Source organism: Micrasema longulum, unplaced genomic scaffold (genome assembly GCF_059751315.1).
Source record: "Micrasema longulum isolate JH-2025_06_02 unplaced genomic scaffold, ASM5975131v1 h1tg000279l, whole genome shotgun sequence".
Classification (NCBI taxonomy): domain Eukaryota; kingdom Metazoa; phylum Arthropoda; class Insecta; order Trichoptera; family Brachycentridae; genus Micrasema; species Micrasema longulum.
In genome coordinates, this window is record NW_028277483.1 from 529,827 (window position 1) to 541,581 (window position 11,755).

The window sequence follows — 11,755 nt, forward strand, 5'->3', positions numbered from 1 at the left end:
CAGACATACAATTGCGATATACTTTTTAAATGCATGTCTTTAAATCAGTAGTAAAATATATTCAATGTTATTATGGCAATATTACCTTAAATGATTAAAATTATAAATTATTTCAAAAATTATTAAAACACTAATAATGTAATTCTTATAATAAGTTCGATTCCCGACATGGTTGATATGAAATATTTAACTGAAAAGGGTGTTTTCACGCCAGAATATTTCATAGTCCCCGTACTGGTACTTGAAGCGTAAGACTGATCATCTTACCTTCATGTATAGATTGGTGTACCAACGCAGTGCCCTATGCACCATTAGTTGCGGAAAGGGAAATGTATGTAATTCTACATTTTTATAATCTATGAAGTAGTAATCTCTGGTCTATGGTACCTACTCAATTTTTGTATGCTTCTTGATTCTTCTATATTTATAAATATTAGTAATCTGTGATTTATAGTCTATGCTGATTAGCTTCCATGGATTTGGAATCGAATGAAGTTTTTTGAGGTTATTTATGTGACAAATATTTATAGAAATTCACGAAAAGGCATTATTTTACAAACTAATTCATAAAATAAAATGTTCGGAAGTTTAGGACAAAAACTTGGTATCACTACTAATATAATACGACGGTTTTGTACATCGGTAATACCAAGTTTGGAAAAAGATATAACTCCGCTTGCTGTCACGCACAAAAAATGGGATTTTCCACCTAATTACGTTAAACCTCGTCAAGTATGGATCGAAAACTTAGATACAATCGAAGAATCTAAACGTGGCATATTGGATTTACACCCTGACATATTTGCTGCGAGGCCACGAATCGATATTATCCATCAAAACGTAACTTGGCAGCAAAAGTACCGTTGGGTTCGATATGCTCAAACTAAAACTCGCGCTGAAGTAAGGGGTGGTGGTAGAAAACCGTGGGCTCAAAAAGGTTTAGGCAAAGCTCGCCATGGTTCAATCAGATCTCCTTTGTGGAGAGGCGGTGGTGTTGCACATGGACCGAGAGCCTTCACGACTCATTTTTTTATGCTGCCTTTCTTTAATCGAATAAATGGGTTAATATCTACCCTTTCTGTAAAATTAGCGCAAGACGACTTACACATTGTGGATAATCTAGATATTCCAACAGATGATCCTAAATATATGGAAGAACTTATTGAATCAAGAAATTGGGGACCATCAGTTCTCTTTGTTGACGAGTAAGTAATCGTTCATAATGAATGCTTTGAAGAAAAAAAAGAAATACCCGCGTTCTTATAATTTATTTAAATTTTGGCGGCCATTTTCAATGAGTTGTGAAAAACTTGTTGTTATGGAATTGATTTATTATCATATATACATTAATTTATATGTTGCTTTGACTATCTAACTACGGTTATTTGCACCCGTTTTAAGCCAGTCAAAAAAATATATAAAATACAGAAATCAATATATAGAAACAATAACAAAGGTAGTAGACAAATCAAGTTTGGGTAGAGTTGGGTTCGAACCTCGGATCTCTGATTTGTGATTCCAGCCCGATTCATTTTAATGTTATTAAACATTGCATCACTTGTTAGCTGTAAGTTCAGTTACAATATTAATCTAAATTATTCTAACTCATGACTGTATTTTTTTGGTTAAAATTATTTTATGAGAAGAAACCTATGCATTTATATCTTAACAGTTACATAATTTTGCTTCGGCATATATCAATTGTGTTTAAATGTCAAATATAACAAGAAAAAACCACTGATCTAGCTACCAACTAATATATTTAAATATTTGTTCACAGTTCAGAGATCTAGATGACGGTATGGAATAGTGGTTCTTAAAAGTTTTATTTTCCCCAAATCTCTTATTTCTGATCCTTTGTAACTGAAAACTAGAGTTTCAAAAAATATTTTCTAGTCTTTTCTTTTCGTTTAATCGCTAACCTGATTTTTATTTTTCAGCACCGACATTATGCCCAGAAATATAACCATGGCTACGGACCTCATAAAACACATAAATCTAATGCCTACTTATGGATTAAATGTTTATTCTATGTTGAAACATGACACCTTGGTTCTTACCACAGCTGCTGCTGACAGAATTGAACAAAAGTTATTACACCACTTAAATTTAAATATCACAACTGGTGTTTTATCAAAATTCCAAGTCAATCAGCAATAATTTAAATTTTAGTGTGTTATTATGTTATGCATTTACTTAGTAGAATAAATCATTTATTTTAATTTTCTTATTTGCTTTTTTATCTACTTTAACACAAAACACAAACAGCCTTGCTTGCGAAGATAATAATGCACACTACAAATAAATACATGATTTTTATAAACATAAAAACAATAATATTCTTAATATTATTCTCACTAGGTGTCCTAAAAGTTTTCCAAAACCAAAAACAAATTGTTAGTGTAGGTATCTACACTTCACATCTCTTTCAATCTTGTTTACACAATGACTAGCATCCATAAGGTGCCTACAAAAATACTCGATATTTGCCGCTGACATGTTACAATTGTAAAATATTGAGCATATCAAATGACAATTGTCAGTGAGCATTCAGAAAGTGAGTCTCGCTGCGGCGTTAAATACAGACTGTAGGTAAATCATAGTTACTACAATAATCGACTCTACACACTAAAACATTTGAGGGGGTTAAAAGCAAAAACGCTGCTGTCACAAAATCAGTAGCGAAAAGAGTAGGTATTACCTTCGAGTTCAATGTATAAACACGTAGGGAAAAAACTGATTGTGTTTTTTATTAAGAAAAATATTAACATTCATATAATTTTCCTAAATATTTCAATTTTTATGACCATTTTCGATGAGTTGTAAATAAATCACTATTAGAATTTTATATTTTAAGTTCAATGCACTCGCCAAAACATTATACAATGTGCTCATCGAACTTTGTGTGCATGTGTGTTTGAATGTGCATTTGAACCTGATAACATTGATGAAGCACACAAAGCAATGTCCCATGCACTCTCGATCATATATCTTCATGGACCAAAAATAATGGACTTCTCATAAATCCAACAAAAACCCGAATTGTACATGTTAATAGTAAAAAAAATGTGTTCTAATGTGGATGTTGCCACGCTCCCCCTTTTCAAAATAAATAGCACAGAAATTCCTTTCATGACTTGCATAAAAAACTAAGGTATTATCATAGATAAGGATTTAAAGTGGCACGATCAGGTTAACGAAGTAAGTCGTTAACGTTATAACAGTTTGCACTCACTTAAAAGTCGGCAGAATTTCTTGTCAATCAATGCTAATCAAACATTAATAAGAAGCTTACTTATCCCACTACTTGATTATGCAGTGTATGTTACCTAGATGCTAATTCTGAACTGCTTGATAAGTTGGAACGATTGTAGAATATTTGCATATCTTTAATCTTCAAAAATTTGACCGAATACCGCACGCAACTTTACTGGCTCAGTATCAGGCATAGAAGAAACATTCACATTCTATCACTTCTTCACAATATTTGGAATAATCCCACTTTGCCTGTCTATCTGATAGAGCTCTTCCAACCTCTATCACAACATGGACTATCTCTTCGCTCCAGTAACGGGGGAATCCTTTTAATACCCCTTCACCGCACGAATTTTCTTGCCACACATTCGCCTGAGAGATGGCATTTTGACACCATTCAGCCTACTTTTATCCCTGTTTTTCCAAGTCCATACTTCGCTCCCATACATCAGGGTCGGGACCGGAACTCCATTGTGAACTGCTAATTTTGTATCTTGCAACAAACATTTATTTGCCAAGGTTGATTTAAGTGCACCATTCACTCTGTTCCTGGCACTCACCCTCCTTTCAATATCTTTCTCAGGCATTTCATTCCTAGTAAACATACTTCCATGCCCAAATTCCTCTACCCGTTTTAGTATAACCCCATTCACAGTGATTTCACATTAAGCTACTGTACTATTTCATGTACTGAATCGTCTACATGCGCTGGATAATAAACATTCGGATTTAGGCGACATATTTTTATTGAAATTTCCAGCTTATAAACAATTACTTGTAAAACATTTTAGTGTGGAATCAATATTTTAATTATGTTCTTTCTAAGTAAGCATTGAAAAAGTTGTTACTGTAAATACTTATGTATGTATGTAATGTAAAAGGTACTTGTACCGTTAATTCTTGAAAAAAAAGCCATTTCATTTTTTTCAAAAACCATCACATTAAATTTATCGGCATTCATCAGCGAATCGCTTCCCTTGCATATAAATCATTCATTTTTGCTCTCAGTTCTTTCATATAGTTATCGATTTACATAAACATTGAATTGTCATGGTGACATCACACATCCCTATTTGACTCCTTTATGAATGTAAAACCACGATGTGTATGATCTATTTTCTATATATTATACTATTTATTTTTTATACCATTTATTATATATATATTATATTAGAAGAGGCCTATATCTAGCATCGTAAAGATGGCTAAGAAAGAAAGAAGATGCTATTTATTAAATTATCTGGAGAGCCCCGATGTAATCAGCTCTATTGAGGTGGGTGGTATGGCCATATACGTAATTAGAATGCACGGCAACAACCCCATAACACGCCTACCTTTATCTGTGCCACAAGGACGATGAAGGCCCAAAATGCAATGGATAGACTGACTGAGTGCAGATATGGCAACGTTGCAAGTGGGAAACTGGAGAGACAAAGCATTGACAAGACTGGAGGAGACTTCTGGATGCAGTCAAGGCCCTCCCACGGCTGTCAAGCTCATGGATAAGGATTAAATTATTATTATTGCTTTTTTTAACAAGAGGCCCAAGTACAGTAGTGAATTACAGCCGCAACACCCAGTTCAGCATGAGAAAAATTCACAATTTTAAATATGTATTTTACTTAGATCATTCCAAGTCTACTCCATAACATTTTTTTCAAACTGAAAAAAATGCATGCAGTAAGGGGCCAAAAAAAATATTGTGGTTTAAGTATCATATTTATACATGATATTATGTACTTAAACATCCTTGGCTTATTGAGACAAAATGGACCTATGGTGGACTTCCCAACATGTTTTATTAATGCTTGAAATTCACATTTCTTCTTGGAACAAAAATTAAACACAAAATAATGATTTATAACTATGTATATTCTTTGTGAAAAAAATGTTATTTTTACTTTAGAGAGATCCATATAATAATGCTGTATTATTTTTTAAATATTTTTTACATATAGCTATTATTTCCATAAAATGGAAGTCAAAACAGTATGTTAATAATTGTCATAACTTAAGTTCTATCTCCATAATTATTTATCTTAATAAATTCTTCAATATTGTTACACTTATTTTTCAACCCAACCTTCTCTTCTTTTTGCTAGTACTTGTGGTGTCACCATCGCAACCTGAAAAATAAGATTTAATAACACCATTTATTTAGCAAAATCTTAATCAAGACGATAATCAATACACTAAGAATACTATTATGTTAACCATATCAGCCCATCTGTATATTAACTTAATTAATTCGGGTTTGAAAGGGGAAATTAGTTTTATCAGCAAAACTGTCATTTTTTATCTACAGCAAAATTCAAGTTTTTGCATATTACCAACTATTAAGTATTTGTTTAACTTGATCTAATCAATCATTCCTGGCCTCCATATCTAGCAAAATTCTGAATCCTAAACTTTTTAGTGATTTTGGTTACCCATTTATTTCACACATCTAAATTTATAATAACACTCCTTTCTTTCATAGAAACACATGATTTAGACACCTATTGTATTTGCATTTCATACAAATTATGAATAACCTTTCTCGAGGATGAATGCATAGTATTTTCTATTTTGATATCTATGAAAAATTCACAATTTATTTTATTTTATCTGTATCATCCTTGAAAGACAATTATGAGTCTGAACTAATAATACATTATGACTTAATAATTTAGCTGTCATTTAATTGTTCTCACTGGCAGTACTTATGTTTAAGTATACCCAAAAAAACATTATCGGCCTCGTGGTGTAGTAGTCAGCGCGTTTGCCTACTATCCAAGAGGTCTCAGGTTTAATTCCGGACATGGTTGATGTGAAATATATATTTAAAAATATGTTTTTATACTAGAATATTTCATAGTCCCTGGACTATCACCTGAAGCGTAAGAATGATCATCTTCATACTTACCTTCATGTAACAAAAAATAATCAATATACGCTGCAATTGACGTACCAATGCAGTGTCCTATGCACCATTGGGTGTGGAAAGGGGATGATGATGATACCCAAAACTGTGTTATGCTGTGTTGACTCCACTTTTCACTAACACAGTAAAGGAGTACCTTAATCAAATTCAAAGAACATATTGTCGGCATCGTAGAACAACGACGGATGTGCGAAAAATACGACATGGACTTTCTTTTATATTTGATATTGAAAAAGTTATATAAAGGCTTTTTTCCAGGTTTGAAAAAACATACATGTATATAACTAACCCAAGTATCAAATAATATACTTTCGCACTTATCAAGTTGCGTCATAAAGTATAAAAAAAAAAATAAGTTGAAGAAAATCACATACGTCGTTGTTCTACGATCCTGTTCTATGAACCATATATCATAAGGCCAGTTGAAAATAACCACTGATGACTGAGTTAAATGGCAAAAGAGACGTGGGTATTTGCAGCAAGCCAATCCCAGGGATCAAAACCCGACGAGGCGGAAGTTAAGAGATTTTAACTGCCGATGATGGTCATCTTAGTTTTACATTCTGCGTGAATTTAAATATGATATCTGCAGCTATTATAAATAATTTTAACTTCATACTCAATTGAGAAATATTAAGATTTATTTTACCAATCAATAATGAAACTAAAAGATGCATTTTTGATTGACACACCTTTTTAGGATCCTTACCCTTGTTGGCTGTTTGTGTTGAGTGACTCCTAAAAGTTTTTCTCTTACAGACCATCTTAAATCAGCCCAACTATTTTCTCCAGGACGATTAGATTTGTATTTTTCCCAGAGAGTATTATAGTAATGATATAAAGACACAGGATCAGACTTCTTAGGCTTCTCAACAATAGGAACTTTGATTACTAAAATAAGAAACAAATGTTTAAATCCTACATACAAATTATAAAAAATGCAACACCTAACCAATTTGAAACATTTAAGTTTGTAAGTGAAAATTCTTGTTGGAAGTTTATTGTAATTTATTATATAAATAAAACACGAGTGATACTTTAATCCACAAATTTGGAATATCCAGTGACCGGTTTCATCGCTTTCGCGACATCTTCGAGATTGGTATCTTTATTAAAGAGTTAAATGTAAATAAAATAAAATACTTAAACTCATTAATATAGCATTATATCAACTCATTAGTTAACCCAAAGAAAATTTGTTGATAATGATCCTTAAGATAAAAATAAATTTATTTAATTTACTTACATATAACTTGAATTATCTATCCTTACCTCTGTTTTGTATAAATACATTTAACTCTTTAATAAAGATACCAGTCTCGAAGATGTCGCGAAAGCGATGAAACCGGTCACTGGATATTCCAAATTTGTGGATTAAAGTATCACTCGTGTTTTATTTATATAATAAATAACCAATTTGAGTTTATTAATTATCCATAAATGACTGTTTGCAGAGTTTCAGGCAGTTTTTGGATTCTGTGGGTGAATGTAGGGCGGCTTTTTAAAAAGTTGATATGTGCAAGCCTTATCACCCAATTAAAAAACAGCTGTTAGTTTAAATTCATAAAGTTATTTTTATTTTATGTATGTATCTCTTTTGATAGATATTTATGGTGGTAACTTTCTGACGCATATAATCTGTGTCTGACGCCTGCATACTCTTATTTGTTAATAGGAGAGAACCTAGCGACATTATTTCCACATCTAGGCGTTCGTTATATTAAAGCGACAGTTATGTCGGAATTTAATTCGACTTCAAAACCTACTTATTTTTCTCTCTTATTTTTAAAAGGCTTTTAAGAAAAAAAGTGCCAACCTCAAAACAATAAAGTTTTAATAAATCATAATTAAAGGAAAAATTGCTCGGTGGAACAAAATTTTTGACACTTTTAATGCGTAGATAAACGTATCGAGGGGTTCTAGACTCGTCGGTATAAAATGATGTACTTACATCAAAACTTGATGGTGGGGGTATCGATACTATACCATTGTAGTCGGTCGGGAGACTTTTATCTTCAACTATGACGTCATACTGAAGCTATGTCATTTTAGAGCGTAGATATGTGTACCGTGAAGTAAGCTTCCCCTTGATTCATATCGATGTACCTACCCAAAACTTAAAGGTGGGGGGGTTGGTAGTATATTTTTATAATCGCTAGGGGGAATTTATCTTCAACTATAATATCAAGGTGAAGGAAGGTATGACTTCTTTATCTTCCCATAATAATTGAGGCTCTGAGAGGGAAAAACGCATTGAAAGCGACCAAAAAAAATTGCAATGTATACGGGGCCGATACTCTTTTGGTTCGTGCTGCACAACAGTAATTCGAGCGATTTCATTCTGGTATAGTGGAGGTGAATGATGCACCACGCTCTGGCAGGCCTGTCGTTGAAAATGTCATGGAAAATATCGAGATAGATTGTCATGTTAGCAGTCATAGCATCGCCCAGGAGCTGAATATAAATCAGAAAACCGTTTTGAACCATTTGCAGAAGGCTGAATTTTCAAAAAAGCTTGATGTTTGTGTGCTACACGAACTGATGCAAAAAAACCTCATGAACCGAATTTCCATCTACGAATTGCTGCTGAATCGCAACAAAATCGACCCATTTCTGAAGCGGATGGTGACTGGTGATGAAAATTGGGTCACTTAGGACAATGTCATGCGACAGAGATCGTGCTTGAAAGCCAACGAAGCGGCCCAGACCGTGGCCAAGCCAGGACTGACGGCCAGGAAGGTGTTGCTGTGTGTTTGGTGGGCAGGGAATACTCTACTATGAGCTGCTCCCCTATGGCCAAATGCTCAATTCTGCCCTTTACTGTGAACAACTCAACTGTTTGAAGCTAGCGATTGAACAGAAGCGGCCAGCATTGGTGAATAGGAGAGGAATTTGGCGGCCTCCGTGGTGTAGTGGTCAAGACGCTTGACTCACGCACGGAAGGTTCCGGGTTCGATTCCCGGTGAGAACACAAAAATTAAAATGTGATTTTTCTCAAGCCTGGGTACTCTGTGATGTAATTCACCACTGTAATTAGGCCTCCTGGCCTGTTGTGGTGCAAAAAAAAAAAAAAAAAATGAAAAAAAAAAAAAAGGAATCGTGTTTCATCAGGACAACTCCAGGCCGCACACATCTTTGATGACGCGCCAGAAGCTCTGGGAACTCAGATGGGAAGTTCTTATGCATCCACCCAATATGACCAATGCGCTTAGACGGTACAAATGCGGGGGTACAAATTTGGCCTCAGTAGAGGCCTGTGAAAATTGGTTGTCTGAGTTTTTTGCCAATAGGGACAAGGGCTTCTACGAGAGGGGCATTATGAAGTTGGAATCTCGTTGGCAACAAGTTATCGAACAGAACGGTTCATATTTGACTTAAATCGGATGATTGTAACACTTTTTATAAAACATTGAAATAAAGTGAAAAATACGAAATTACTTTTTCCCCAACCTATTTTATTTTATTTGGTAGTGCACTGCACTTTACGAAGTAACTGCCTTTGCTTTCAATAGTCATTTATAAAATATTCATTTAAATAATTTTATGTATACTTACAATTTGAATTTCTTAGTGATCCTTTGCTAGGGGCATTTGAATTGAAAGTTTTTACAGATTTACAACTGGCACTTGAAGCAGATTTAACTCTTCTGTGTTCTTGTGCATGCAATTTTGAAGGTGAATTTATTTTGCCCATAATTTTCGAACTTTTTAACGACTGACTGCTACTTTGAGCAACGTTTGAGAGTGGTGTCCTAAAACTGGTTTTATTTACACTCTTCGATCTTGAACTGAATGTTGAGCATGAGAAAAGCCTTTCGGGACCTCGTAGAGATTCCTGAGAATGGAACTCATTTTCTTGATTTTCAAGATCAACTAATTTATTCTTCATGTCATACTTGATAAGCTTTTTAAGATCTGAAAATACAATAATAATACAATCTAAAATAAATATCCACTTTTATAAAAACTAGAGTAAGTTTGAGTATCACAAATACTTGCCACTAATAAACTCTTTCAGCATTTCTGCACTAACATTGCGTATACCCATTTCATTTAGGTGAGACAGAATTTCTCGAGGATCGAGGGAAGGCATTGCATCTTTATCGGACATTCTATTTAACCAAATTAGAAACTGAAATCTTACACTTACAATCGAACTAATTTATTTTGAAATACGTTGAAATAACGGTTTCACAAATACCTATTTACATTTACTTATGTCGACTAAATAAACGTCAAAATAAGACGAGCTATTCAATTAATGATATCCAGCCAGTCGCGTAATTCTATAAAGCGGGGTATGTTGTAAAAACCGTGGCGCTTTTGAACAAAAAATAATACCTACTTAAACATTGTTCCGAGGTATTTTTTAAAAACTGTTTGATAAACATGTTTTGAGTAAATTTTTGTATGTAAATCTAATTTAGATCGTTTTCATGCTGTAAATATTTAACATTTTAAGGGCGTTCCTCACATATATTTTATAAAAGATTTTCGGACGAGTAATGTATGTTGGTAGATTATGAAATAAAGTATATAAAAAAAATAATTTAAAAAAATGAAAACTCAGCATGTTTTCTGAAAAAAGAATATTAAAGTGGAAAATTTCAAACCGCATTAAAAAAAATGAAAAAAGGTGAATTGACCAAATTCTTCTTTTTATTAGTAAATGGTTTTCTCAGTAAATTATTTCACAATGCTAATTTCAATGATAATCCATTTGCAATCCCTTTGATTTGAATTTAAAACTATTCATAATAGTAATTTGAATTTCAGAATTATTGCATATTTTTCAAGATGAATAATTTTACTAACGAGACAGTCAGCTATCGCCGATTGCTAACATATCAAAAGATTCGACCGAAAAGGCTTCAGTTGATCGGTCCTTCAGGCCTTGATTGATTAGAATCTCAGGCACTTCAAAATATCTCCCCTTTGGGCCTCATAATTTGTTTTTTATTGTTCGGGGCAATCTAAATGAAATAAAAAAGAATCCATCACTCAAAATAACCAAAACTACAAGAAATTCAAAGATAAATTGAATATCTACGCAAAAAGTTCGGTTGGTGAGCAATTAAAATTGAGTAGTGCAAAATCTGTAATTTAAAACAATAATTTTCAGCTGTTGGGGACTGTAACATGCTAGTAAATTTGTCCGTTCGTGCCTTTTTGAATCTGTCCTCTTAGTCTAATGAAACCAGCCCTACAGACATTAATGAATCTGTCGTTTTGAATAATTGAATATTTAAAAGAATTTAAAAATCGGCCCTACGGACCTCAAACGATCGACTTTTCGAGCTTCGGTTAATAAGATCTCGGATGCTCTACATAAGTTATCCATAATAAAAATTAAAACCAATATTTATGAATCACTTAGCGCCCTTGAGGTGTATAAGTTATTAATAATCAAAGGCATATATTTTTAGAAATAATTGAATTGAATCAAGTTTAATAGCGTATATTTTTTTTTTTTTTAGTTTATTCAGATAAAAAAACATAAGCATACAATATTACTAATTTATACAAATTTTTATATAAATTTGATAAATATATTTACACTAACGTTTTCCATTACGT

At 33.1% G+C, this 11,755-nt stretch overlaps 2 protein-coding genes across 3 annotated transcripts; one reads left to right on the forward strand and one right to left on the reverse strand.

Moving 5' to 3' along the window:
- The first annotated feature begins 466 nt into the window (after positions 1 to 466).
- mRpL4 (mitochondrial ribosomal protein L4) lies at positions 467 to 2,226 on the forward strand. The gene is made up of 2 exons (XM_088224326.1): positions 467 to 1,205; positions 1,941 to 2,226. Exons 1-2 carry the CDS (start codon positions 577 to 579, stop codon positions 2,158 to 2,160), a joined length of 849 nt encoding a protein of 282 aa, XP_088080452.1. The 5' UTR covers positions 467 to 576; the 3' UTR covers positions 2,161 to 2,226.
- Positions 2,227 to 3,181: 955 nt separating this feature from the next.
- Hyls1 (Hyls1 centriolar and ciliogenesis associated) lies at positions 3,182 to 10,429 on the reverse strand. 2 transcript variants are annotated; one of them, XM_088224327.1, is made up of 4 exons: positions 10,178 to 10,429; positions 9,734 to 10,093; positions 6,888 to 7,069; positions 3,182 to 5,381 (listed from the first exon to the last, which is right to left on the reverse strand). In XM_088224327.1, exons 1-4 carry the CDS (start codon positions 10,287 to 10,289, stop codon positions 5,322 to 5,324), a joined length of 714 nt encoding a protein of 237 aa, XP_088080453.1. In that variant the 5' UTR covers positions 10,290 to 10,429; the 3' UTR covers positions 3,182 to 5,321. The 2 variants fall into 2 exon arrangements, with proteins under 2 accessions (XP_088080453.1, XP_088080454.1); XM_088224328.1 differs by having other exon boundaries at positions 6,871 to 7,069.
- Positions 10,430 to 11,755: the final 1,326 nt, after the last annotated feature.

Bases quoted from the DNA above. Each gene is read 5' to 3' on its own strand.
- mRpL4 (XM_088224326.1), top strand. From the start codon at position 577: ATGTTCGGAAGTTTAGGACAAAAACTTGGTATCACTACTAATATAATA. The intron at 1,206-1,940 runs GTAAGTAATCGT...TTTATTTTTCAG, and splicing joins TCAGTTCTCTTTGTTGACGA to CACCGACATTATGCCCAGAA.
- Hyls1 (XM_088224327.1), bottom strand. From the start codon at position 10,289: ATGTCCGATAAAGATGCAATGCCTTCCCTCGATCCTCGAGAAATTCTG. The intron at 7,070-9,733 runs GTAAGTATACAT...TTCTTATTTTAG, and splicing joins ATCACTAAGAAATTCAAATT to TAATCAAAGTTCCTATTGTT. The intron at 5,382-6,887 runs GTAAGGATCCTA...CTTATTTTTCAG, and splicing joins AACACAAACAGCCAACAAGG to GTTGCGATGGTGACACCACA.